At 40.7% G+C, this 27,989-nt stretch overlaps 1 protein-coding gene across 1 annotated transcript; it reads right to left on the reverse strand.

The window, feature by feature from the left end:
• Positions 1-1,492: 1,492 nt before the first annotated feature.
• Positions 1,493-27,092, reverse strand: elp2 (elongator acetyltransferase complex subunit 2). The gene is made up of 22 exons (XM_053333845.1): positions 26,953-27,092; positions 26,727-26,805; positions 25,987-26,057; positions 25,743-25,887; positions 24,330-24,407; positions 23,962-24,026; positions 23,763-23,829; positions 21,120-21,266; positions 20,771-20,866; positions 19,272-19,372; positions 12,981-13,112; positions 12,310-12,459; positions 11,013-11,204; positions 10,808-10,877; positions 10,561-10,656; positions 9,016-9,073; positions 7,928-8,000; positions 7,211-7,403; positions 4,331-4,452; positions 4,045-4,187; positions 3,303-3,416; positions 1,493-2,107 (listed from the first exon to the last, which is right to left on the reverse strand). The coding sequence occupies exons 1-22, from the start codon at positions 27,082-27,084 to the stop codon at positions 1,891-1,893; spliced, it is 2,541 nt and encodes an 846-aa protein (XP_053189820.1). The 5' UTR covers positions 27,085-27,092; the 3' UTR covers positions 1,493-1,890.
• Positions 27,093-27,989: the final 897 nt, after the last annotated feature.

Genomic DNA, 27,989 nt, shown 5'->3' on the forward strand with positions numbered 1-27,989 from the left:
TAATGATATACTGTATTCATCTCCAGTATTCCCTCATTCAAAACCCATCCTGGACCAGTTTTTCTGAGGTCTCAAGGAATGTTATTAGTGCTTTATTACCTGTGCCACTGGTCGCCATTTTCCACATTAATCTGCAGCATTCAAGGATTTTCAAATGAAACATTATGGCAATCCAACCTCATCAAGATGAGTGGTCAAGGGCACAATGGAGAGCACATGTGAGAAAGGAGCGTATGCCTTATGTATTAGTATGCTAGTCAGAATAAAGAGCTGAGAGAGCTCCTAACACAAATGTGTTGATGAAAATCTCTAACAAGAAAGATCATTCACGCTTAAATTGAAACATCAATGATGATGATTCAATAATTACATTATGTTATATATGATGTGGAAAATCCCTTGATGTATGGCTGTATTGTCCCAAAACCTAATTTCACTGTTTGAAAAACAGCCATTTCCTGAAGGAGTGTGTGTAGCCTAGGTTGACTGATGCCTCCATACATACCAGGATACGTGATTAGAGAAAGAGTTATGGCCAGTAGTTACAATCTCCTGCAGATAAATTTATGGCTGACATATAATGATGGCACACTTGGCTGAGCCCACAGTAAATCCAAGACATGGATCATCCTCTGTCCTTGAGATTTCTGTTAAGGTCCCTACTCAGTCTCCAAAAGCGGCTGTAACCTTAATCTAAAGTGTCAGTGTTCAATAACTGGACTGTCCTGCTTGGCTTTATCCTAATATGCTGTAAAATATTGAGACCTTCCTTTTATAGCTGTTCTAATCAATATTTTTATATTAACAGATCGAATGATGTGTAAAGCAAGAGGTGTCGCTCCTAGTGACACATCCACAGATTATTTATCATCTTTCTATGCAGTTCTCCTCAGCTCAACAAAGCATTTTTGTGTCTTTTAGATCTTTGTTTTGGTTGTATGTAATTTTGCTGGTAACTATTACAAGTTACATTGTGTGGTAATGATGCTGTAAGTGCAAATGAAACAAAAATGAATCTATAACTAATTAAGTAGGAATGGAAACTACTGGCTGCATGGGAGATAGGAAAAATACCTTAAAAATGGTTGCAATCAATGTATAAAAAAATCTGTAGTAGAACCACGCAAAATTATACTTATGGTTTAACTAGACCAGAGGTTTTCAAAGTCTGACACTGTGGGCCTCTTCTAACACAAAGCTTGGAAAAAGGCAACACCCCCTCCCTTTTTTTTGATAACTAATGTAATAACTAATGAAATATTTTTTTGAGTTCTATTCACTGACCCTCCCCCTGAAACAGTTTGGAGCGCCCCTGAGAAGGCCCGTCTCCCACTTTGAAAACCTCTGCACTAGTCAATTTTTTTAATCACTAGAGCTTCATTTAGACCAGAGACTATCAGGTTGTGGGTACAAAAATTTTTGGATTTAATTAACTGGTCGCAAAACAAACAAAAACACCATATAAGCTGAGTGGTTAATGACATCCCATAATGGCCTCATCAGTTTCTTAATTTGTTACTAAAAAGAGTTCATCCAAAAAAAAAGTTGACTAGGAAAAATTGTATGAGTGATCTGTATAGATATGAAGCAGCCATTTCTTCACTGAATCTAAAACACTTGTGTGTCCCAGCAAAATACCACCCTAAGGTCATGGTGTTTTCATCATCTTGCTTCCACCCATCAAATCTGTTCAGCTGTGTACAGACAGACTGCGGGCCACACAGGCTGTGGGTTTGTCCTGCGAGTGACCCATGACTTAACTGGATGTCACAGGGAGTGAATGGCTTGCCAGCGAGCAGCTGTGGCCTTGGTGCCCCAGTAAGGCCTGTGGCCCTCAGTCCAAGTGTCTCTCACATGCAGAGAGACATCATAGTGTCAGTGTTGGTGGTGCTAAAGAGCCAGTTTGTTGATGTTGAAGATTTTGACAGAGTGGTCGGCGCTGGCACTGGCAAGCTGGACCCAGGAGCTTTCCTCCTCCAGCTCATTTTCTCTGTCAGTCTGTTCATCCTCCTCCCCTTTCAGTCCAACCCGACTGTTGTTCTCTCGACCTGCTCGGCCAGCTCTGGGCCTCCAGACGAGCCTCTTGACTGCCAAGGAGTGGCTTTGTCTGTAAAAGGATGCATGATGAAAGGAAACAACAGGATACAACTCTGGATGGCATTAAACTAAATACAGCAAAATGCCCATTACACTTTCACTTATGTAATACTTACATACTACTGTCCTATCTCTGCTTCTAAACACACAATATAAACAGAGTGACAATCACAGGCTTTTCTCATCACACTCTTGGGACACTGGGCACAACACCACACACACAAACACGCACAGTGTTTAATACACATTTCAAATGTATCCAAAAGAATAACTCAACTAACTTGATTTAAAAAAATGTTCACTGACAAAAATGTGGTTGTGTGCAGCACTTAAGATACCTGTTTTCAATTAATTTCCAAATCTCTACACATGAATGACATAACCCTGTGACATACAGCACACAAAGGCTACGTTCACACTGCAGGCCTTAATGCTCAATTCCGATTTATTGGTCAAATCCGATTTTTTGTTTGGCTATTCATATTACACTTTTAAATGTGGCCTCCTGAAGTGACCCACATGCTCAGTTGATCATTAATGACGTCACGCACAGAACGGTGTTTACGGAAGCGAACATGGCAACGGCAACAGCCGGTGAAGTTACTGGTAGTCTCATTTATGGTCTAATGTTAAAAACAGTGTGTTGCAGCCGCCGGCAAATTTGTGTGCGGGTGATGTTAAAAAGGAGGAAGAGGAGAAAGAAAATTAATACTTTAATGATGTCTTTATGCGGAGCATTAGCTGTGTATTGCTCCAGAATAACATCAAAGCCACATTAAATGCGACCTGACTGTTCAGATTGCAGTAGCATTAAAAAAAATCAGATATCTATCAGATTCAGTACCACTTTTGAAAGTGGCCTGAATCAGATTTGGAAATGTCAGATTCAATGTGACTTGTGCTGTTCACATTGTCAGAAACAAATCAGATATGTGTCACATTTGAGCAAACAAATGGGATTCAGGTCGCTTTTAACTGAGGTGTGAACGTAGCCTAAGTCAGTGCCTTCCCATCTTAACTCCCTCTCAGGCCAAAGGAAGCAGCTGTTTAAGCCTGCTGCTTAAACAGCTTTTTTTCTTATAACACAAAAAATAACGCCATCAAACTGAAGTCACACTGCTGTTACTGTCATTTACTGTAATTTACATCTGAATCATCTGAACTTCAGATGAACTGTGTGTGTGCTGTGTGTGTAGGAAGGATACGAGGTGTCAGTCTCTGCACAGCTGCCCCAGTCATGTCCTCCAGCGGGATCCTGGCCAGGGCTCCACCTGTACAGCAGAATCCTCCCATACTCCAGACCCACTGCCAGCAGGTAGCTGCGGAAGGCACCACAACACAGACACAGATATGGGTGAGAAGACCTTTACAGACTTGTTGTTTCTGCTTTTTCTTTGTTGCCTTGATTATTTCAGTCTGTTCATTTAATAACTCCAAACTAAGAAAGAGGCCTAACTAACATACATCACATGCTCCATTTCTCCCTGCTTCATCAAGATTGTGCATCTGCGGGTCTAATAAAAACTTTACATTAAAAATCATCAGTCCACTTGCTTTTTTTCACATGAACTCTGAGTGTAGACATGTTGGAAAAAGCTGAATATTGTATGAATAAAACAAATAATAAAAAATTAATAAAGTGCATACACAAATAATTCATTCAATTTGGTTGCTACGAGCCATTTTAGACATTAAGCAACTGATTTATTCACTCCATCTTCACTGGGTGGAACATCTACTGTTAACTTTGCCTTTAAACTATTTCTGACTCAATGCGATGTGTTATTAGTAGGAAATAAACAGATCTGTGGTCATTTGAGGCTACAAAATAACATCCACACAGAATAACCAATTGTGAAATGAGTGATGATCCTTGACAACCCTGTGACTCATACTGTGCTGCTTGCATGTGTGTGTGTGTGTGTGTGTGTGTGTGTGTGTGTGTACCTGTTATCAGAGCAGAGTACAGGGCAGAAAGCCACAGCAGTGGCAGAATCGCCCACATCCAAGATGGAAGAACATGGTTTAATCTCATGAGGAGGCGCAGGGTCTCCAGAGTCCTCCAATCTACACAGTCCCCATACAATCACCTGGACACAAACAAACACGCACAAACTTGTGTGAGCAATCGAAAAAAACTAATGCTCACTATAAAACTTCACTCGAAATATGAATGTCTTTAAAAATGAAGAGGTTGCCAATCTTGAAATGAAACCAAAATTTGAACACTTACCTTTTTGTCCCGACTGGATGTAACAAAGTATTTGCTGTCAGAGCTCCAGTCACATGACCAAATGATTCGGCTGTGTACAGCTGTATCCTTCCCTGTGTGTGCATGCAGCGAGAACTGGGGCTCTGCGTGGATACATAAACACAAGCAAGCACAGAGAAAGTCACAATACTATTATCAGCCCCGATACTGACATATATTTCAATTATGCAGCAACACAGAAAAACCCTTTTCCACAAGAGATGAACTGCTAGTCAAAACTTTGTGTTATGATTACTGTGGCATGACATCAGCATGTCTAGATCTCTGCCTCACTGCTCTGTAGAAGCAAAGGCTCTCCCTAGCGACAAATAAACAACCCAACGAGACAGAGAACCTCATTCCAGCCCTCCATTTCAGTCAGTTTTGGTTTATGACCTGCTGCTGTTTATTTCCCGAGCCTAAGTCATTTCAGCCCCCAGATTGGTTTTCCCCAGAGAGCTTGTTTGTATGCTGCTGGCAGCCGCCTGTCTGAGTGTCCACAGCAGTGCTGGTCTCCACTGGCACTCACACACACACACACACACATACACACATACACATACACACACAGTATTGTTTCTGTGTGATTACGTCACTCTCCACATATACACATATTTGAGGGTTTGTTGTTTGGGACACACAGGTGTTGCAACTCCTTCCATTAACACTTTTAGGGGCATATTCAGCTGTTTTGTCCAACCATACAGAAATGGAGACCAGAGACGGACAAAGAAAGAGGAGATGTGTTCAGTTGAGAGACAACTTGCAAAAAAACATCAAGAGGATAAAAGAGAGGGGCATATAAAAGGTTGCACAAATTAGATAGAAAGCGGACAAAGAGAAGAAGGAAGGAGAAGAGAGAGAGATAACAGTGTCTGGGTTCTTGACTCACAAGTGAGAGGAAGAGGAAAGGAGGAGGATGAGGCATGACAAAACAGGTAGGAGGAAGGGGAGAGACAGAGAAGAGGTGAGGAAGGAGGGAGTCACTTTGTTTGATCAGCTCTGACTTCGTTTAACCTTCCCTTGTCTGGCCTGTGAGACTGTGTGTGTGTTTGCATGTTCTTCACAATCACCTTGAGTGATTCAGCAGCCAACCAGAACAGACGGACACCCCCTACACCCCACCTCACTCCTCTCCAAACCACCCACTCCCTCCCTGCCTCTCTCTCTCGCTCTCTCCTGCGCGGTCCACCATACAGGCAAACAGAGGAGAGAGGGATTGGTTAGCTTCTGTCTGTGTCCATTAAGAACCTCCCGAGCTGCCAAAGAGCCATGAGATGCGTTACCAGTTGCAGGTGGGAGGTAATCCTCTGGGCTTAAATGTTGTGTTCTGCTCACCTTGGATGCAGGATCGGGTTATTTGTCTGTGTCAAGGTGCTGAGGCTCTTTCATATAAACACATTTCCTAGAAACATGCTCTTGTTTACAACAGGGGCTGTGCAGAGGAGAGTAAGGATGTTCTGATCCTTCTTTTTTCTCAGCTGATTCAGGGTTTTGGCCGATGCAAATCCTGATCTGATATCACTACTAATTTTTCATTATTATATTTATTTGTAAGTTTTAACAATGTCGTAGAATGTTGTAGAAGGGAGCGCCCTGGTAGCTGAATGGGTACTTTGCCCCTCACACAACGGCAACATCCTTGGTTTGATTCCAGCCAGTGGTCTGTGTTGCATGTCGTATCCATCTCTCTCCCTGCTGCCAAAAAATGATTGTGTAAAATGTTGTACAAGTTTATAATTGTCTTTACATAATAACTACAACTGAGAAACAGTTTTTAATGTTATGTCTGGCCAAAACCTTATCTGATACGGTCAGCTGAAAACACACTGATACTTACTATTTAGAATGAGTCTACATGTTGGGACTTCCATGGGTGTATTTAGGGTTTTGGTTCAGACATGATTTCTCATTCACTTAATTTCTGGTGGGCTACCAGAAACAGATCTGAATCTCTGACCATTAATGTCACCACTACTGAGAAAAGTCTCAATGGGGGAAAAGATCAGGCAAAACAGACAAAGTGAATGATACAGAGAGCCACAAAGGAGGCTTTGATATTTGCAATATGTCAAAACAACATAGGCTGTATGATTGTGGCTGTGGGTGTATCTGGGCCCAGGAGCCTGAAATAAAATCTCAGGTCCACAGCACCAGAGTTCATGTCTGTACTACTTAAAGGGTTGCATAACCTGAGGAATTTGACCACAGCATTGATAGTTGTCTTCCTCAACTTGATCCTGGAATGATGAGCATGCAAGCAGGGATTTGATGAGTTATTGCTATCTGTTGTGACTTTGCTATACTGTCAAGCCCTTTTGGCAATGGATGAGGTTGACTGGGAGTACACAGCCCCCAGTACCTCATTTTAAAGCACCCAAAGTATTAACAGCAATAAATATGGATGTTTCTGAAAAGTTAAAGAAACTCAAATCGTAGTCAATTTACATAAATATGCAGAGAATAAATGGTTAAATCTAAAATTAAATGAAAACACAGGAAAATCCTTTCCTTTATTAGCTCTTTTTTGGACTAGTTTCAGTCAAGGCATCACTTGTTTGGCTCTTCACAGCATTAATTAGGGGAGTCCTTCCAAACAGGCCAGCTGTACTTAAAATTTGATTTGGAACAAATCTGCTCAGTGGGTTTACCTTATTTTAATTAATTTGAATTAGATGAGTTGTTGCTGTCTGCCAGTGGGGCTCCAGTGCTGTCTTTTTGTCTTCAAATTCACATTTTTTATTAAACTGCACTTATTTGCAAAGCACTGTGAAGAACATTAATCTCATCTTGAGCCAAAGTGAATAAATTAAGAATACAGAATAATAAAAATCCAGCCTCAATGGATTTACGCAGTCTCACCTGGGCTATCAAGGGTGGGCAGGTTGCGTCTCCATAAAGACCAGGTGCGATCACGGGAAACAACCAATAGCAGTCGTGCATCTGGGGAGAAGGCCATCTGGGTGACGGTGAGGGTGTGGCACGGCAGCGTCTGAAGCTGGCGCCACGTAGATGTACTCCACAGCAGCACTGATGCGTGTTCGGCTTTAGATGCCTAGAAAGACAGTAAGACCGTTTGGATCTGTTAACAAAACAATCTCACTACAAGGTCCGATTAGTAGCTTTTCTGGAGTTTTCGATGATATTACATCATCAAGTATTCATAGTAAACCTATGTGTTGGAAAAAATTAAATATGCAGAGGTGAGTGAAACATTGGCGATGAGGAGGATCTTAGGAGAGAATAAAAAGGCCTTATGGGAGAGAAGAATAACACAAAGAGAGGGCGAGGGGAAGAGGGAGGACAGTTCAACGAAAACAGGAGATTGAAGGAGGGGGAGAGTGCGGAGGAATGCAGGGTGAGGAGGTGGGAGAGGCATGTTTGTCTTCACAAGGTCAGAACAAGGTAGGCACCATCAATACCTGACTGACAGCACAGTCTAAACTCAACCTGTGAATGTGTCTTGTGGTGTGAATATGTGCATGCAGTGTAAACATGTCATGATGCCCTCTCCTCCCTGATCTTCTGCCCTTTGCTGAGAGCGGGGGTCATGTAGGCCTGACTGTGACACCTTCTCACCTTGCACGCCGATGCCACCACTGTCCTGGCACTGTCAGAGGCGAGGCAGAACATCTCAAAGCCGTGACCATACCTGGAGGAGCGAGGGAGAGAGAAGAGTGGGTTGGTAATCATACAAAGATAAATCCTGAACTGACTGTAAGATATCGGCCGCATTGAACATGTGGAGGGACAGACGGGACGGCAACCAAGAAAGCACTCCCAGTCTTGAGAGTAAATGAAGTATTTTGTTATTCCAAAGCGCCACCTCAACAAGCTTCCAGGCTCAAGCCGGTGTCGCTTGCTGACAGGTAAATAAGCAGACAGAGTGTGAAATTAAAATACTGATTTGCGATGACTGGACCGTCTCCCTCTGACAGAGATGAACAACGACAATGCTCCGGCTAATCATTCACAGCCTAATTAGTTTTAGCTTTGCTGACTACCACCTGGTTGTTTTAAAATGTCAAGCTGACGGAGAGAAAGTCCTGCATGACCAGAAACCTTTCTGCTGCAATTTGGCACAACAGCAAGAGTATTATTTATGCCACAAAAATAATTCGGCCACTTACTCATTTTAATGTTTCTATTATGCGCTAAATGATTCAATGGGGTGAAGCCAAATTAAGGTGGAAAAATGCTTTTCAACATGCGCACACAATGCCCACACCTCCAATAAACCACCACGCCATATGTCATGTTTATGGCAGAATGACTGGTAAATGGATTTAACATTGGCCTCAAATGGAGGCAATATATTCAGCCAGGAGGAGAGGCTCATGGGATAGCAGGAAGCTGGATGATGAATAAGAGGAGAGCAGCAACCAAGAGCTATGGGAGGTTCATCATTTTAAAATACATATAAGCCTTTTGGGCAACACCAAGAAAACACGATTCCATCTGGAAGTGCTGCTTCATTTAGAGTAATATGGAAACTAAAATGCTTTAATAGTGAGGGGAAGTGGAAATATGTAATCAAACCTTAGATTTTATGCCGCCTCAAAGCATTTTAGTTAACGCTGGAGTCTGAATATTGTTTATACCAGCAGGTAAGACAAGCTGGGAGGGTTTTTGTTAGGCAGTTAGCAGAGAGACAATTGGATACTCACAGTTTCTGGACCTCAGGCCAGAGTGTGTTCTGGAGAAGATGATCCTCTGGTGGGGGCTCTGCTCACACACACATGCATGAAAACAGACACGCACACACACACAGTTAACTGCAGATTTCAAAGTCCTTACATAACTGTCATTTGCAAGACTCTGAAAAAAATGAGCTGTTTTAAAATTCAAATACAACCAGTTTCCAATTTACTAAATGAGGATTACACCCAAGTGACTATTATAATTTCCCTCTTTTAAATCCCTGTACTGTTAACCCAAAGAGTCACAGATAGGGTGCTGAATGTGTGCGTGTGTGACAGCCATACAAGTTAAAGGAGTAAAAAGGACAGTATAAGCACCTCAAAGAGAGACAGAGAGAGGAAGAGTGAACTAAAAGCTACAGCATATGCAAGACTGAGAACACGACAGATCGCCTGGAGACAATGTTCTCTCACATTCACACACAGCTTCTTTTAGCATTTAGCTTGCATGAAATCCTGAGCCCTGCAACTTGCCACCCTCCCCACCCCCCCCACCCCCCAAAAAAAGCAATTTTGAAACAACTGCAGCTTTATCTCTGATTCTTAACGGCTTCTGGCTTTGGAGGGGATCAAATCTTGCTGGGTGCCAATCCTCTCCCTCACACCGCAGGCTCTGCACAAGCCCGCGCCGCCTTTGCGCTGCGTGTAATTGAAAGCTATACTTCTCGTGTATTTCTTATTGGTCATCTGCATTCCATTTTTGCCTAATTATTCATTCATCTCCCTGCCCGCGGAAGCCAATCAAAGAAGTGAAAATGCATTGTTAACAGCGGTCTCCGCACTCGGTTGCTCCCTACATAGCCCTGGGTCATCGATACTTAAACTTTGCAATCACATAAGCCCGCCGCCTAATTAGCATTGCAGATTAAGGAGTGGCTTCAATCATGCTGATGACAGCCCTTGACACCCTCTAGCCCAGGGGTTTTAAAACGCAGAGCTACGCTCTCTTCATTTGACTCATCCATTTTCCATCTGCCCATTTCCAACAATTAGTTTCCTTATTTTCTTTTGTAACTTGCATGCTCTTTTTTTCTCTGTGTCCTCTCTACTTCTAATTTCCCTTTCCGAACTCATCCATCTTATCTCATTTTTTTTTAAACATTCAGCTCAGCTGCTTCCTGTCACCTTTTCTTTCCACCATACTACCCACCACCCCTTTCCTCTTATTCGTTTCCTGCTGTAATACCATCAGCCTCTATGAGACCTCAGGCTCTGCACAGAGCACAGGGAGAGCAGAGAGTAATAACTAACTGTCCATCTGGCTGCATATCATTGTCTCTTATAAGAACATGGAGCGACAGGCAGGCAGGAAGCTCTTAAATGTGTAGTGAGGCTGCTGAGAGAATTGCGATGGGGAAAATGAATTAGGCTATCAGACTGTAGAGGGAGACATGGATGCACAAACTGTTCTAAAGTTTTTTATCGGGGAGGTTTAAATTGAATGAAAGTTTACACAGATTACTACCATGTTTTAGGGAAAAACATGTTATGTTGGAAACAGGTTAATAGTACCAGTCAAGCTGAGCGGGTGAAAGTAAGACTCCTGGTATTGGTCAGATACGCTGCTGAACTGCTTCTCATCCTCTTTGGTTTTTGAGACAAGGTCACCTGTAATTTTAAAGGACATTTAAAATAAATATGTTTGAACATTACATCACATACAAGTAATGAAAATACTGACAAATTCATCAATTTACTGTATAGATTTCGTGGGAAATATTATCAGAAAAAAACTTAGTCCCCAGCACAAGTATTTTACCTTGAAATACAGCCTTGTTGGACAAACCCAAGGCAGGTGTGCTGGCTCCTTCTGGAAGGTTGGCACAATCCTGGCAATGAGCAGACACACACAGCCATCAATAACTATGCAGGATTTTCAAGGAGGCCAGACTGTCCTATTAGCACTTCTTACAGTTGGACAACAACTGGCTCCGCTGACTATTTTTTTGTAACTGGACACTCACACTGGATGTCAACAGCTTTTCTCTCGACATCCCAGAGATGTTGGCAAAGTTCTCCACAAAATTACGAGGTGCTTGAAACACCCGCAGGACCTTCTCATCGGCGCCAGACACAAACTGAAACCTCCCGACCATTGCTAGACACTGCATGTCATATCCATGGATCTGTGGCCGCGAGATTTCATGCCAGGTTGCCTGCAGAGGTGAAAGACAGAAGAAGGCAATGTAAAAATCCGTTCATTGGTGGGGGAAGTGCCAGTGTCTACATAGATCGCTGATGTTGTGGAACCTGGTTTGTTGGCCCTAAATTCAGGCATTTGTAACCGAGCCAAACACAACATTGACTCTCCTGTTGAAATGAAACATTTCTAGCTTTAAATGCAAAGTGTTCTCGTGAGGGAAGATGGAGAGCTCCGCTACAATGACCGGATTTCCTTTGGCAGAGGCACGAGGTGGCAATACGCCAAACTGCTTTGTTAAATAATGTAATGAAGACTAGAGTGTTGATTATGTATCTGACTAAAATGAATGCCAAACTGGGGAGTTTTACCCCAGTTTTAACATTTTGAACTGAATTAAACATGAGGTGAAGTTAGAAGTGTGCTTTCTAGCACTTTGCTTCGACGTTAAGAATCAATGCAATAGGGTTCCTGCAGGATCAATCAATCTAGTAACTCGTCTTTATTCCTTTCTTTCTATAAAACTCTTCACTGCTAAAACCTACTAAAATTTAATCACTGAACAGAGTCCAAACATATTTTAAGAAACTGCATCAAGTAGAATATTTATTATTAGGTAGGTGAGTCCCATTAAAGGTTAAAACACCTGCCTGGTGTTCAAAGGAGAAACATATACCAGGTAACTGCTGGGTTTCAGTACACAAGAAGAAATAGTGTGGCAAACACTCCTATATCATAATTTCTATATTTTGATGCCAGGTGTAATTTTGGATTTCTGTATTATCTCATGTATAATGAAATGTGGAGTGATAGTGTTTTATCTTTACTACATTTGTGTTCCTTATACACTATTAGAATAGTTGACGTGGATAACATTGCACATCAGTGAGCAGGACTGGATTTATAGAATATTTGCTTCAATGTGATGAATTTTTGATTTTCAGGTATTCAATTGACATGATTAACAAAAAAAAAGACATTTCCATGTGGTTAGCTTATCTCATTTCTAACTATGTGCATAAACATGTTGAAACCCTATCACTAATTTTGGGCTACAATGAGGGTTCCACATTTTTGTGCATGCATGTTAACATGTTATAGGTGATTTTATGTCTGCATACCTTTTTACCGTCTTGTTTCCTCCATGGAGTAAAAAGTCTGGTAGTCTGGTCTGAGCCCACACTGAGGATAAAATCCCCCTCAGGATCCCAGCTCAGGTCCTGGACTGCATTGAAGTGACCTGATATCACAACCCCAGGCCTCCACTCTCCCTGGGAAGACAGAATTGTAATGGTCATGTCAATCCCCAGCATTGGTGTCTCTGGTTTAAAAGTGGTTGATTATAATTTAGGTGTTGCTTTCTGAGAAGCTGATCTCTTTTGAAGCACCTGAATTAGTTATCAACACCTTCAGGTTTGTGCTGATCTTTGAATTTCGAGCAGGCACAACTGAAATGCAATTATCTCTGAACTTACTTTTAACTACAGACCACTGCTCTTTCTCAGGGATACCCAACAAAGACACATGCTAAGCCAGTCAAATTGAGTGGCAGACAGGAGACTCGGTGTGACTAATTACACTAATCACTGTCGCTCCCACAGTGTAACTGTGTAGCAACACCAGGCCATCGAATTTTAATTCAAATACACCTGCCATCGCAGTGCCTTTAGGAAAAAGTAATTTATTGTGCAAGTGAAACAGACGATTTGTGTACTGAAATCAGACAAACTACTTAACTGTTAGCATTATATTGATTTGAGAGTTGTGCTCTAACTACGTCCAGGACTCCCACCTCTTTGTCTTGGTCCTGGCACCAGAGATGTAGCGCTCCATGAAAAGCATGAGCAAGGATCATGGAGCCATCCGGACTCATCTGGCAGCCATAGAAACCCAGAGTGTTGCCACCGACCTCCCCTACACGCACCTGGTGTGAAAGAAAAAAAAAAACTTGTTGAGGGGGTGATCGTTACTGATCATCTGCCTGTTCAACATACTTGTATCTGACATCAGCTGGGTGAAGAACATTTGGTTCCTGGGTCAGTCGCTTACTTGCTGCAGAGAAAGATGAAAGTAATATGTAGCAACATGAACGTGCAACAGCTGCCACATATGGAGAAAAGGCGTCTGACTGAAGTAGGTTATTCAAAAAAAAAAAAGAAAAAAGAAAGACATTATTTGCTTTAGCGCCTGCCCTCATCCTATATGATAGGATATAGTCTATTTTTAATGTCAAACACCTGGATTTAGGGATACAGGCTCAGATTTATAGCAAAGAAGAGAAGAGAGGAAAGTTAGGGATGTCAAATCTTTTCTCAGTCTCCCTCCAAGACGTATTAACTAACATCTCCCACAATGGTGGAAAGAGGCAGAAAAAACAGCAAATTAAGCTGACAAGTCAGATGAGAAATTATGCAAAATGGGACTTATTAGAGTTGAATAAACTGTTTTGTTGTTTTTTTTTAACAAAATACATTTGTCTAATACAAAATGAAAGCAATTGCAGTGTGCCGTATCATATTAAAAAAAATAATCATGAAAAATGGCAAAGCTTGAGAAAACAGAAGGATTTACATAAATTGGATTTGGGTGAGAGCCTGTGACCTCTGCATCATGTTCATAGGGAAGATCATATAGACAGTGTAAAACTGTCTGAGGATAAGACGGAAAATCACTGAAAATCCAGTCCTTGGGGGGGGAAAGCCCACACTCACATCAGAACCAATGCCTTCAAACAAAATCACCTCCTAAGGACTCTCATCAACGGTCACTGTCACCTTTGGCACCTTGCTTTTGATTGTCAAGAACATTCTTTATTATTATTATTATTATTTGCACCAAACACATTTCGATTTGTGCAAATGTAGTTATCAATTACACTTACTTAACTTGTTTTAAAACTCTGTTTGAGGTCATCTTAAGTCACATTAGTGACTTCCTCAAAGTATTATTTGCAGAACTGGGAACAAAAAAAGAAGAAATAAACAAGTACATTTAAAGCAAACAGAAGTGTAGGAGGGAAAAACAGAGGATTAAACAAAACCATAATATGAACAAAAGAGCTTCTCATTAGTTCTAAAAATGTAAAACTGAATTTAACTGCATTTATTTACCCTTTCACTGGCATTAATATCCATAAAGAACAGAAATTACATACTAAAATAGAAGAAACAAGATCTCATTCCGTTGCTTGCATAACAAGTCGGATTTGATGCAGGATTACGGGACTAGACAGAAATAACTTGCAACAATGTCAGAAATTAATCAAAAATATTTAGAAAATGTATAAACAGCAATTCTTGTTTAAGCTACAGAAAGCTTTTTTTAACTGTGGGTTGTGAATATTCTTCAGTCCTCTGCATTAAGACACAATTATACTGTGAGAAAGCCCTAGAGGTGAGGCACCACCTACTGGTCAGAGACAGTAACGCGGGCTGATAAAGTTGGGGAATTCCAGCAGCAGAGCAGACTGAAGCTGCACAGACTTTGTGTGTTCTTTGTTCCTTATCCTGTGTGCGTTCCTGAAGAAATGTAAGTGTCTCTGCTTGGTATTTGTGGATATTTCTATTATTCTTTCAGTTCGTGTTACATAACATGATGATATTTTCTGTGTGTACTTCGAGTTAGCTAATTAGCTGTTAGCTCTGTTTATTACTAGCACTGGAGCTAAGTGAGTGCTAGCAATGTGTTGCAGCTCTGTTTATTGTAGGCTCCAATGTGAGTGCCCGTTACACATATTGTTCATGAATAATTATTGTACTCCAGTTTGTGTAACTTAGCTCTTGCTGTGGGTGTAACTATGCCTTGTTAATAGAGGTTCAACTGTTTAATTATTTTATGTGATTTACATTTGATATAAGGCTCCTACATTATTACATGGCAACTGTATTTTGGAATGCTACTTGATAAGTTGCTAAATATGCAGACCACTTTGTAATGTAGTTTTGTTTGTTTTTTCCCTTTCCAGACCACACACACACACACATATACACACACACCAACAGATTGTACAATGTGGCTGAAGTTTTATTAAAGAAGAAAGATTTGAACTCCCTCTCTCCAAGTGCCTTGGTTCTTTAACCGGATCCATCGTTCATAATCCACCGCCTCAACCAGCTATCCTGTTTTCTGAGGCTCACCCTCTAACATATACCCTAAACCAAACGCTTTCCATTTAAAATCATGCCAGAAGTCTTCATCATCATCTACTCATTTTTCAATACTAAACAATCATTCAAGGACTTTGAGAGTATTTGTGAATCAGGCACTCTTCTCATTGCCATCAGGAATGCAAATAATTACAAGCTTTTGCAGGCCTTGAGAACTTGGTTGTAAACTGGGCCCAGAGGGGAGATCTATGTAGATTGATAGCAGCAGAGCCAACCCTAGAGAGTGCTCCCTTAGCAGCACTGTGGTCTGTATCCAGATATGGGTGTATTATTTATCTTCCATCTTTAATTAGCTTGTATCTTAAATGATATGGATGTTGGATGTGAGGAAAAATGAGACTCCACTCAAATGATTAAAATTGGTGAAGATGCACAGCTCAGCCCGTTATCTTTTCTGAAAGCAGGTGGGTGAAGTGAGAATATGTTTTTCGCTGCAGCAATGACCTCAGGCACACCTCGGGAAAAACACAAAAGAATGTGTGCGCATCAATTATCTGTTAAACAAACAGGTTGAAAGGCTACACGCCACAAACGCACATTAGCAGTGACACACACATATCTTTGCTACGTTTGTCTACTGTACGTGGCAGTAAAGTGGTGTCCTCAATCATCCGGCCTTCTTAGGGAGCTTGCGTGGGTCATCTGTGACCTTCAAAATAATGACTCTGTGCAGGCTGAAACACAGCGGAACTAATGACAGCGATAAAGGCGTGCCTTCTCTCTGAATGGCACGGTCCTCTAGCTATCCAGAGAGAAGGTGGGAGACTGAGCGGAACAGACAGACAGTCAGGTAGAAACATACATGGTGAGATTGAGAGAGAATGAGATGCAACATTAAGCAGATTGATTTTAAAATTCTGCACACAAGAGCCCGCCGTAAATCATGCAAAAACTCACAGAGGCAAAAGCCGTCACCTGTCTTGTTTACGAGAGGGGGAACAATATGGATGCGTGACGTGCCTTATCGGTGGCCGGTGGGGGTATGTCGGGGCGGAGGGTGGGGAGGTGGGGGGGTAGAACAAGGACAGCAAAGAGAGGAAGGCATATATCATTCTTGGAGGGAGAGAAAGAGGGTGACGAACACTGAATGAGCTTAGCCAAGCCGGGAAAAACCATACAGTGTGGATCACAGGCTTTCAACTGTTCTGGCTGAAATCTGACCAACACAATTAGAGAAGGACTCTTTACCTCAATTTATCGCAGTCATTTGTTTAATCTCCAATTAGAAAATTAGAAAAGGGAAAAAAGTAGGCTAAGCCTTGAAATTCACTGTTTTGTTTGACCAATATTCCAAAATTCAAAGACACTCAATTTACAATATCTGCCCACATCTCTGATTGTTTTTAGCTGAACGAAACCAATGCCCACAATAATATGTTGTGGTTTTACTTATTGTTTTGGTGTTGTATGATGCAAAACGTTTCACAGTTACACGTAAAGCATGCATTGGAGCAACTATAAAACTAATTTAGTCTAATATTCACCCCTTTTTTTTTAGCTCTGCTGGTCTCCACCAACTCCTGATGAAAGTATCCTGCTCTGTAACTGCTAAATGATCCACTATGTTCACCAGCCAGCTGCTAACTTTGTCTGCCATTTTCACTGAGAACAGCTGCGTGCTGCGGCATAGAGTGGTGAGAGTAAACCAAAACAGTAAAAGATACAGGCTGGGAATAATTCTCTGTGGGTTTGTTACTATGAGCAGCACCATTCACATAATAGATAATAATTCAATTAATTGTTAATAGAAATATTGATTAGAGGAGTTTTACAGTTAATCAAATATCAAAACTGTTATTGATTCATTTCCTTAAATTGGTTAATTGATCAACTGTAGCACAGCATGAAATTAACTTATATTCAATCCTCACCAAAGTAATTAACAGAAACTATTAACAGTCACTCACGTATATTATTCAGAAATATTGACTCATTTTGTTTTTAGTGGCTTTTTGGGATGCCATGAGTGTAACTTGAGGAGAGTACACAAGCCTGTGATCTGAAAATATCTCTCAAACACACAAACACACGCACGCACACAAACTGACAATCCCTCCAGGCGTTGTGGTGGCCCGCTGTGGTCAGTCTGAGATGTTAATTACCAGTGTGTCTCGTTAGTAAGATGTGCTTTACGCAGCAGTGGGCCCTGGCCACCCCACTGCTAACCCCCACTCTCCATTAAATCTCACCAGTTACTCTAATCAGTGGCAAGAAGTGAAGCGCATCTTTGTAAAAATCAGCTAATTAAGACACACATGGCTGATCATTTAGCGCTGCAGAATCTGCTCTGCCAAAAACTTCAACATCCCATAGAAAAGCTTTTGTGTTTGAGGCTTACACAGGTTATGAAAACACTACAAAAAGAACTAAAGGCCCTTACTTCAGTCTCACTTGTAACAATGGGATAAAATTGAAATCCAGTTTAACTCACTGATATGTCATTGTTGCACAAGTATATTTGTGTGTGTGTGTGACAGAGTATCAGAAGTTAGAAGATAAATGGAGAGTAGACTCTCTGCTCTTTCACATTAAACTAAAAAAAAGTTTTTTCCAGGTACGTTTTTTTCTCGCACATCAAGAGAAAAAGTCGGAGGTGAGGAGCGATTGTCCACACCAGAGTGGATGGATCAAACTCAGTGCTGCTTTTCTCTTCCACTGAACCACATTTGTCCAATCACACCGAGAAGAATATGTGACATCAGTGGCGGCCTCGGGCTCTAATCATCGTCCCTTTGTCAAGACAGAGAGAGGAGTTGTGGCTTTCATGGTAGCTCCTTTCTGTGGTCTTTGTTGCTAGTCACTCTGGATGTGAACGATGAGATCAAAAGGTGCAAAAATGTGATTGATCCACTGTGGAATCTTTCTCATCACCTCGGAGTGTGATCACAGTCAAGATGCCTGCTGTGGTGAGGTGAGCATTTTCTGTACTATGTGATGTGTGTCTGCACATGATGGGATGCATTTCGAGATGTCTTCACGTGTAAGTCTATATTGGGAGTTTGAGTGTGAGTTTTTTTTTGTCTGTCTGTGAGTAAGTGTTTCTGTCAGAGATGTGGAAAGGTAATCTCAGGTAACTCCTCAACTTCTGAACCACCTGAGAATTTTTCAGTCGTACAAAAAAAAAAAAAAAAAAAAGAGAGAAAAAGCTGTGGGGCAGATGGGCAGAGAACAGCTTTTTTCTTTGCCATCCACACTGTGTTAAATTTAGCCCCCTTTCTAGCACAACAGCAGCTGTTGGGAGCTCAGAGAGATGAGGTGGAAGGGGAGAGAGAAAGGAAAGGAGGAGAGAGAGATAATGTGAGAGAGGGAGATGAGACAGGAGGACAGAAAAAAAAGGAGGCAAACGGTGAAGAGAGAGGAGAAGGATAGAAAATGATGGAAGGCGAGAGTGAAAGGGATAGACGGATCATGGAGGAAAAATATAATAAAGGAGAAAGGCAGCACAGAAGCAATGACATGTCTTCCACAGGCTTCTTCGTCCCCTGTCGGATGTGTTGGGGAATGGGCCGTAAAAGAGGGGTTTTGGTGTGAGTGAATGATAGAAGGGAAGATGGGGGAGGACATCCTCAGCTTGTCTAAACTCACAGTGGTGCGCCGGGCTCAGCGCCTCTTCATCACTGTCTATCACTTCTATTCCTGACACCTCAATGTCAGGGAGAGTGAAAACCGACGCAGGGGCACTGACAGCGCAAGAGAGGATACTGGGGGGGAGGGGGGGGGGTGGGTGGGGCTCAAGCTCTCCGGATCATGTCAAAAGCTACTGAGATGGAAGCTAGCAGAAGTAGAGTGGGGAAATCACTGTGTGGGTCTGTGTGTGCAAACCCTGTGTTCCCCTCAGAGAGCTATTGATACTTTGTGTGTGTGTGTACAGTCTGTTGTTGCATGGCACCCGCTTTTGTATTCAAGGGCAGCCTCACCTGCTCCACCCAAACTCCAGATCCCTCTTCAGGAGCCCAGAGGATCATGGTTTTGTCCATGGAGGCAGAGAGCAGACTGAGAGGCTGTTGCAGCTTGCCACCTGCAGGGGGAGACAAAGAAACTGGAGAATCAATACAGGAGCAGCATGCACTGTCAATAACGGTCAACAGGGGTCTGCCAGTTATTAAACCAGTCGTTTCAAACCTTTATGACTTGTGGTCCAAAACAATAAATACTCACACCCTTTGTTACATTAGTTATGGGTGCCAGATTGTTTTCTCCTCTCCCGCATCCATTTGTACACATTCATGTCCCATTAATACATGTTTCTAACTCTGCATCTTCTCTCTCCTGTAGTTTTGTGCTTTATCATCCTTCTCCTCTCCTGTTGTTTTCTGTAGGTATTTCTACCTCTGGAGCTGTAGAATCTGGATCTGTGATTGCGAGCCACCTACTGCCCCCATGATCCTGCTCAACACCCACTGCTACAATTATTATCATATTATTCTCTCTCTCAACGCAGCCGGTTGAGGCAGATGGCCACCCACCCAGAGACGGGTTCTGCTTGAGGATTTTTCCCGTTAAAATTAAGTATTTCCTTACCGCTGTTGAAAGTGCTTGCTGATTGTTGGGCCTCTGTAAATAATACTATAAAGAGTACTGTGTAGACTTGCTCTACATGAAAAGTGCCTTGAGATAGCTCCTGTTATGATTTGGTGCTGTATTCAAAAATTTACTTGATTAGCTGCATCCTGATCAAGAATGTGTCTTCTACTATGTATTACACTTGGTTGAATAGTTTACTGACACAATGTGTTCAGGATAACTGGTCTGGACTCCCTGCAAAAAGAAATGACGAGTTCAGACACATTTTCTCTAACTGACTAACAGACTAACTATAGGAGAGTGAAACAGTATTTTTATACAGACATTTATGAACGGATTCATTTGCATTTGAATGCATGCTGTTTTGTCATATAATTATTTTAATCTACACTTAACGCTATTGGAAATATTTTTCTAACAATGGAAAACAACCTAAACAAAAAATCGTATTATGAATAATTGTGGCTGCCATTTCCCTCATAACCGTGCAGCTCCACTTATCTAAACATAATGATGTGTGGTGTTCACGAAAGTTGAGATGGGTGTGAAATGATCTTGATATAATGAGCTTTTGAGGCAGCCAGAGTTTAAAGAGAAGGTTTAGCACATCTCTCAGCCCCTCCCTTGAGGACTAATTAAACCAATAACTTCTCCCACCTGTGTTTTCTTCTTTTTTACAGATTGTCACCACCTCTTGCTGACATTTATAAGCAATAGCATTGCAAAATAAAAAAGAGAAAGAAACAATGTCTCCTAGCTTTGCATGTGAGCCAAACCATTTACTTCCACAGGCTAGAAACTGAATCAGTGATTAAAACTTTTAGAGGGAAGATTGTCCTAAAAGTGGGCTTCATTAGTGACCAGTCCCTTCCATGGTTTCTATTCAAGGTACCTTTGTAGAAAGGAGGCTGCCAGTGGACTCCATAGACCCAGTTTTCATGGCCTGCCAGGACCGTCTCAAGAGACACAGCAAACACTGAGGATGCATCTGTTGAAGTAACACAAAGAGATCAGAGAAAACTGTTATCATGATAACAGTTACATGCAATTAACAAGGGAAAGGTGCTGATTAATTACAGGTATGTATAGATGTTTTTTGTGTAATCCCCTAATTTTAAAGTGTAAGGGTTCTATGAAAACATTCTTAGTAAAAACTAAGTGTCATTAAAACTATCAAAAATGGTCTCTTCATTTAGTTAATTGGTGCCCTTTATATAACCAAGCCAGCATGGCCTGCTCACCTCTCTCCTTCACTTCAAAAACGTCCTCTTTCATTTTGATGATGGTGTGATCGTCCTCTGTGCGGGCGTCTGTCCCAGACTTGGCACACAGCCTCCATACTCTGATGAGACAGTCCTGTGAACAGCTGGCTAATAACAGCTCCCCACCTGAATGAGTCAGAGAGAGAACCTCAAAAACCTTCCCCACTGAAAGACATTTTCTATCAACTCTTACAAAATCCTGACTAGATGACATGCAGTGCTTGTATACTTCAGGCGGATACATTTTTAACAGTCTTGTTTTACACTATTTCTATTGCTTGAACAGTAATCTAGGCATTCAAGAAGTGCTCGGTACAACAGCAGGATTATAAATAAATATATACATATATAAATATAAACAGACACATGCTACATCCTCTGAGTGTGTCCGTCTCTCATAATTTATGCTTCATGTTTAGTCCAGTGCCCACTGGCCTAGTTTTGCTGGTGCCAAGTTGAACAGTCATAAAAATTCCTCTGTTGCTACCACCTAAGGCGTCTGCAATGCACAACAGGGAAGAGGAAGGCCATTATTATTTGCCAAACCTAAAATAATGACATTGATGATAATGACAATGATGATTATTTGTTTTATTTGTTTTGGTTCATGTCTGAAACTCTGCCAAAGCTACTTGCACTGGTGATTTTCTTGAGCCTGCATGATGTATTTTTTATGTAATGCTGTTGTTGACTTGCTGCAAAATGAATTATCCATTGGCAAGAAATAAAGTTTATACTTGAACTTTTCTGAACTTGAAGAAATGAAAACACAACACCTTCCTTTATTTATGACATTTTAACTATCCTAATGCTGTGGTTCATTAGCCTTTTGCAAGTCCTTTTCTGTGTATATTAGATAATTAAAAATTTTAGAAGTGTGTTTATAAACTGGAGAGAAGTTAGTTTTAAACAGGAGAAAAAGTGGAGAGGAGAGTTTGTCCCCATAAAATCTGAGGGATGACCAGTTGATTTCACACACTAGTGCTGATTTCACACACTAGTGCTGAGTTGAATCTAACACTAAGACTAATGGAGAAAAAATTGTGATTTTGAAAGTGGATTAAAACATAGAAACACAAAAAACAGAAAATACCATCCATTGTGCATGAACCCCAATATTTAACAGCTATGGTAAACTGCACCAGCGCTGCAATTTGCCATCTGCTGAGTCATAAAAGAAGAGAATGATTTATCAAACTCCTACTGCAGTGGAGAGCATCTTTGTCATTCCTGTTGGGAGATTTCATATAAACAATCTTCGCTGTGTCTCTTTGCTGGCTAATAGCTTAGCAACATTGAGTAGATCATAGACTGCAAGTGGGAAGGAGACACTGGTGGAGAGGACTGGTTAAGGAGATGAAATAGCTTTTACACAGCCAGAACATCCCAGTAATGAAGTGCCCTTGAAGAGGGTTACACAATTAGTAGAGCCTGGATTGAATCCATGCATTACCATGTTGCTAGCACGATACTGCAAATAGCACTCTGGTTGCTGGAGCTGGGCTTATTGAGCAACAGCTGGTGTAAAGGCTGAACACAGAGCATTACTTTTTGATTTTTATGTTCTATTGATTGAAAAAGTGTTTTTTTTTCTTCTTTTTTCCGCTTGGTGACTTTTAGCTAGACAGGGGTCAAAGTGCATTTGTCTGTCTTTCACATCAAATTGGTTGACTGGTGTACCTGGATATTTCCTCTTGCCTCTCAGCATTCTGGTTCAACCAACAACATGTTACAGTATCTGAATCTTTCAAAGCCAAGAACCTGCATTACTCAACTTTGCAGGCTTGATTTGGATAAAACAAAAGTGAGAGATGACCACAAAGACAACCATTTCAGAAACGAGGAGGTAATGAGAACTGACCTACCATATCCATCCAACTGTACTAAACTTAAAATTCCTCTTCTATGCATGTATAAAATTGGAAAATCTCCTAAACAAAAGGTTTTTTTAGTATTTGTAACTTATCCCACCAACTTTATGGTGTTTATGGCAGAAAAAAACTATGCTAGTCTGACGAGAAGATTTTTGTTTTGTGGGTGCCACGGGTGCCCAAAGGTTAAGGTGCATAACACAACGCCATGCTCAGTTCCGGACGGGGAGCTCTCTTTCTCTCTCAGTGTTTTCTTCCTCTTTCTACACTGTCAACTGTTACAAATAAATAGCAAGATGCCCTAATTTTTTTTTAATTTTAACCCTAACCCTAACCCTAATCTATTTGAAATCAAAAGTACCACTATACGATCTAAAAACCCTCTTTAGTAGCTTACTTAGTCACTTAGGCACTTAGTCAGAGCACAGCAAAAATATCCTGAATTTAATTTCATGATAATCTGGCTGGGTTTGTGAAGATTCTGTTGATAATTCTGTGTAAAGGGCTGGTCCATGTGTAAAATAGTCTGCATTTGTTTCTTACTCAACAACGTTTCAGCAATGTGGATTATTATTTGCTGTTCTGAAGATTTTAACCTGGGCTTTATGGTTAAAAAATGCCTGATCACAGAGCCCCCCTGCCATATATCTGACTTTGAGTTAACTGAAACATACCAGCATAATAATGATACCAGAAAATGTAAACCAGGCAGTATGGCTCAAACAATAACACAACAATCAGTGGCACTCACCTATAGACACCCACGCCACTCCACGAACCCAGTCCTCGTGTCCTTGCAGTGTCATGACTTTCTGCAGCTGTTGTAGAGCAATAAAAAAAAGAAACAAAAAAGGTCCAATGTTGCCCTCAAACTTTAGAAATTCAAATTAGAGAGTTGGCACAGAATGCAAGAATAAGTTGCCTTTGAATGAGTATCGATCTGAGCTTACCTGTTTGTCAGACTGCACATACAGATGCACCCGTGAGTCATCACCCCCGCAGGAGAGTATGGGAACTGTGAGAAAAGAGATTTAAGCTTTACACACACACACACACACACACACATCAGGCTGCATACATTTATATCTACATCCAGGTTTTCATAAACACAACTGAGGTGGAGAGGCTTGTAAAACAGAGAGGCAAAATGACATAAGACACTTCAAACGCAGACTGCATTTTGAATATGACATTTGGTCACAAGCACAAAAGCAGTGGTGCAAATTGAGATGGATGACATGGAAAACAATGTGTGCCTGTGTGAGTGTGTGTGGCGCACAACTTACAGCATGTCTATGTAGGAACAGCTTAGGCTTACCTCTGCTGCCTGGTAACAGAGCCAGAGAGACATCCATCATGAAACCGCTGCCAAATGATAGGGTATGGAGGCACTCAGCTGGGGAAAGACATGCACATGGAATTAAACTTTCTAATACACTATGAGTAATACTACTACACAAATACATGATGACTGCATATTATGTTAAATTTGTAGCTTTTGGGCTTTGTGTGTATCTGAAAATATGTTCGACTGTTCCTGTGTGGAATATGTGTTTGTTTTTGTCTGTTTCTTTCAAGCTGTCACACTCTGCATACAGGCACCAACCAGCTGGTATTTTTATTTGGGAATACACCCCAAGGTTACACCCAATTCACATACACACACACACACTTAAACTGTCAAGCTGCATCAGTATTCATATGTGCTGACAGGTGGACAGAAACTTTCAACAAAAGCTGTTATCGTGTCAGCTTGAGAAAAAAAAAAGGATTTTGGATGACAGATACTGACTAATATTCAACTATGTGAAAAAAAAACAATTCTACAATTAACACAGCTGCTGTGATTTTTCTAATTATGTTTTAGGAAAAACATTGCCTGGGGATATTACACAGGATGAACAATCATTTCTGCCCCACACCTGCTGACAGACTGAGTTGCCTTTCAAATACAAAACTAAGACCAGTGTATTGTAAATTAAAAATGTCAAACTACAGACACGCTGTCAGATGTGATGCAAAAACTTGTCTGCAGTGCTGCAGAGAGGAGGCTAATTATCCTGCTGTATGTAAACACTGCAATGTACTCTGTAAACCACAAGGGGGCAGACTGTCTAGTGTAGGTGATTGTAAACTGATTTTTTTATTTATTTATCAAGCAATTATATGAGTCTGTTACATTTCTGGATACATTATGTGTTCCACAACAATAAAAGACAACTGAAGGAAAATGAACTAGTTTTGCCAATTCTAGCAAAGCAGACTTTGAGTCTTTGTAAATATCCAACAACACATATAAACCCAAACAGATTCATGACATTATGTTATTGGATGTGTGATGATTCCTGGGGTAGAAAATAAGTAAACCTGCTACTCAAAATTGAAGTTTATCAATCTTTTTGACTTTTTCTCTAATCTTTGCTTCCTTTTCTCAAGAAAAGAGAGAGAAAAGTTTACCTGTAGAGCCCTCTAAAATTACAGAAATTAAACAGTTTAATAAAGAGTCACTCTATGATTGACCTGCTCACAACTCACAAACATGCACTGCATGGCGAGGGGTCATAAGTAAAGACTACTTCATATTAAGATGGGACAAGCACAAAAATGGACTGAAACGTAAACAAATTGCTATTTCAAAACATTTCCAATATTAATATAGCAACACATTCACACTCAACAAATCCAAAAAGTGCCACAAGTGTATCTGTCAGTTTTTCTATTTTTTTCCTACCATCTTTGGCATCACTGCAGAGCCACAGTCTCACTGTGGAGTCAGATGCTGAGGAGGCCACCAGAATCTTCGGATAGTCCACATAGATGGCATCCACAGCACAAACTGGACCAGTATGACCCTTACACTCCACTGACTGGATGAACTGTAAAATGCAGAGCACATTTTTACAACATACAATATCTATAAAGAACACCAGGGAATCCTGTATCAGAAGTTCTACTGGAAGTGTCTAATGGCTTACCTTCCCATTTTGAGCCTCCCACACAATGAGGCGATTGTCTGAGCCTCCTGACACAAGATGAGTCTCTGGAGCTGTGACATAAGGAACAAGTAGCAACAAAGGTACAACAAAGAAATGTATTACAAATATGTAGATAGTGGCATTTCCGCAGTACCACACAGAGCACAAAAGCAATAAAATGGTATAAAAAACAAGACAAGCCGAAAAATATGTGACAAGTTAGACAAAATATATCATTCCTACATATGGGCTAAAGAACATAGCTATTTTAAGAGCTTAAATAAAATAATGCAGCATTTAGAAAACAAATAGCATGAGTAAACACAAGTGTATATAGACAAGTTGCACACATTTCAAAGGGAACAATTCAGTAGAAGGAAATATCTGTATAAATGTTTCCATGGCAAAAGGAAGCGATAATCTCTAATGTGATATAGGATTTGATTCCAAATGTTAGTATATGTACGGAAAAGGTTACTTAATTAAAGCATAGTTATTAATAAAAGCAGGTATTGGGTTCGGATCATTTTGTAATAATTCTGGTTATTCTTTCAAGTCTTGTGGAGTTATGAGAACAAAGTGAAGGAGAAGGTGGTAATAAAGCAAGCTGATAATACCAATTCATATCTCATATCTCTAAGTTCTTTATATGGAGGCTATTTTTGATTCATTTTAAACCTTTAGACTCACATCTGAGCAATATTTCAACAGACAGATGTTTGACAGGTGTCGCCACTCACCACAGTCCTCTCTGTGAACCCACTGCACTGCATTTACTCTGTCTGTGTGTCCATTCAACAGCGAGACAACTCTCTTCCCCTAAAACAAAACCAAAACGTTGTATTTAGTAAGTGTCACCATCAAAACAAGCCTTTATTTACTGATGTAAGATGCTTAGCCCACGTTAGCAGCGATAACTAGCAGCCACAGTTAACTTCACAGCAAGAAGTGAATAGATTAAACTACCTGTGGGTCGTACAGAGCCACAGAGTTGCATGTCCCAAACGCAATTGTCCATCCACGACTCCAAGAAACAACATTTGGTGTCCTGTTCGCACAGCAAGCAACATGGCATGTCTCTATTACAGGCGGCGCCATGTTGGAAGCTGAAGTTGTGGTGTTACAGTGAAAGTGGCTGTAGTAGAAACCGCACAGGCCAACATAGGTTCCACATCCTGCAGTTTTACAGCCTGTCCATCAACTGTAATCATAATACTGTTTAATAAACATTTCCACTCACAAAATTTTAGCGTGTTTCAAATGAGTTTATATGTCGATGCTGACAATATCGTATGTTTAATCATTTAGGTGCATTGCTGAGGGATGTACACTAGATGGCGGAAGACGTTCACAAAAATCACAGAGACCACTCCAACTTTAAAGTTGCATGAAGCTTCATTAAAGAGCCCCTCAAGACAGGTAGGCTATTTAGACATATAAAAATACTTTTCTTGAAACAATATTGTGGGTCTGATTTGGTTTAACCCACAACTAACCCTAACCCACAAAAAAGTATAATTACTGTGAAGATTTTCAGTCATCGAGGTCATGATTATCCATGAGGGTTGAATCAAGGCCAACTGGAACTGTAAATAATGTTAAAATCCTTGAAATGGCCTCTATTCCGTCTCCCTCATTAAAAAGCTTAAAGTCTATGAATATGCAAATTTATTTCATTTCAAACTACACTACACTTTAACTAGTTTACAGAAGATATCTCCTGCCTGTTTTCAGTGTTTGTGCTCTGGAAGCTTCAAGTTTCTATATGACACTTGTGTAAGTTGAATATTGGAGCAGAATTGGCTCTGACCTATTTGTGATGTCACAAATCATGATCATAGTCCCCATAGGAACTATGATGGACAATTTCTTACTTCCAAATATTTTACTCATCCCATTTTGCCTTACTTAAGAATAAGCAAATAAAGAGAGTAACATGGATACTATCAAATTCTCAAAATACTAACTAAAATCGATTAAAGTATTAAAGATTACATTATTTA

Source organism: Scomber japonicus, chromosome 15 (genome assembly GCF_027409825.1).
Source record: "Scomber japonicus isolate fScoJap1 chromosome 15, fScoJap1.pri, whole genome shotgun sequence".
NCBI lineage: Eukaryota > Metazoa > Chordata > Actinopteri > Scombriformes > Scombridae > Scomber > Scomber japonicus.

What these genes read in the sequence shown, in the direction of transcription:
- elp2 (XM_053333845.1), bottom strand. Translation starts at nt 27,084, where the DNA reads ATGGCGCCGCCTGTAATAGAGACATGCCATGTTGCTTGCTGTGCGAAC. An exon ending in AAAAGCTGTTGACATCCAGT is followed by an intron (nt 10,878 to 11,012) that starts GTGAGTGTCCAG and finishes GCTCATTGCCAG; the next exon opens with GATTGTGCCAACCTTCCAGA. An exon ending in TCACCCGCTCAGCTTGACTG is followed by an intron (nt 9,074 to 10,560) that starts GTACTATTAACC and finishes GTGTGTGAGCAG; the next exon opens with AGCCCCCACCAGAGGATCAT.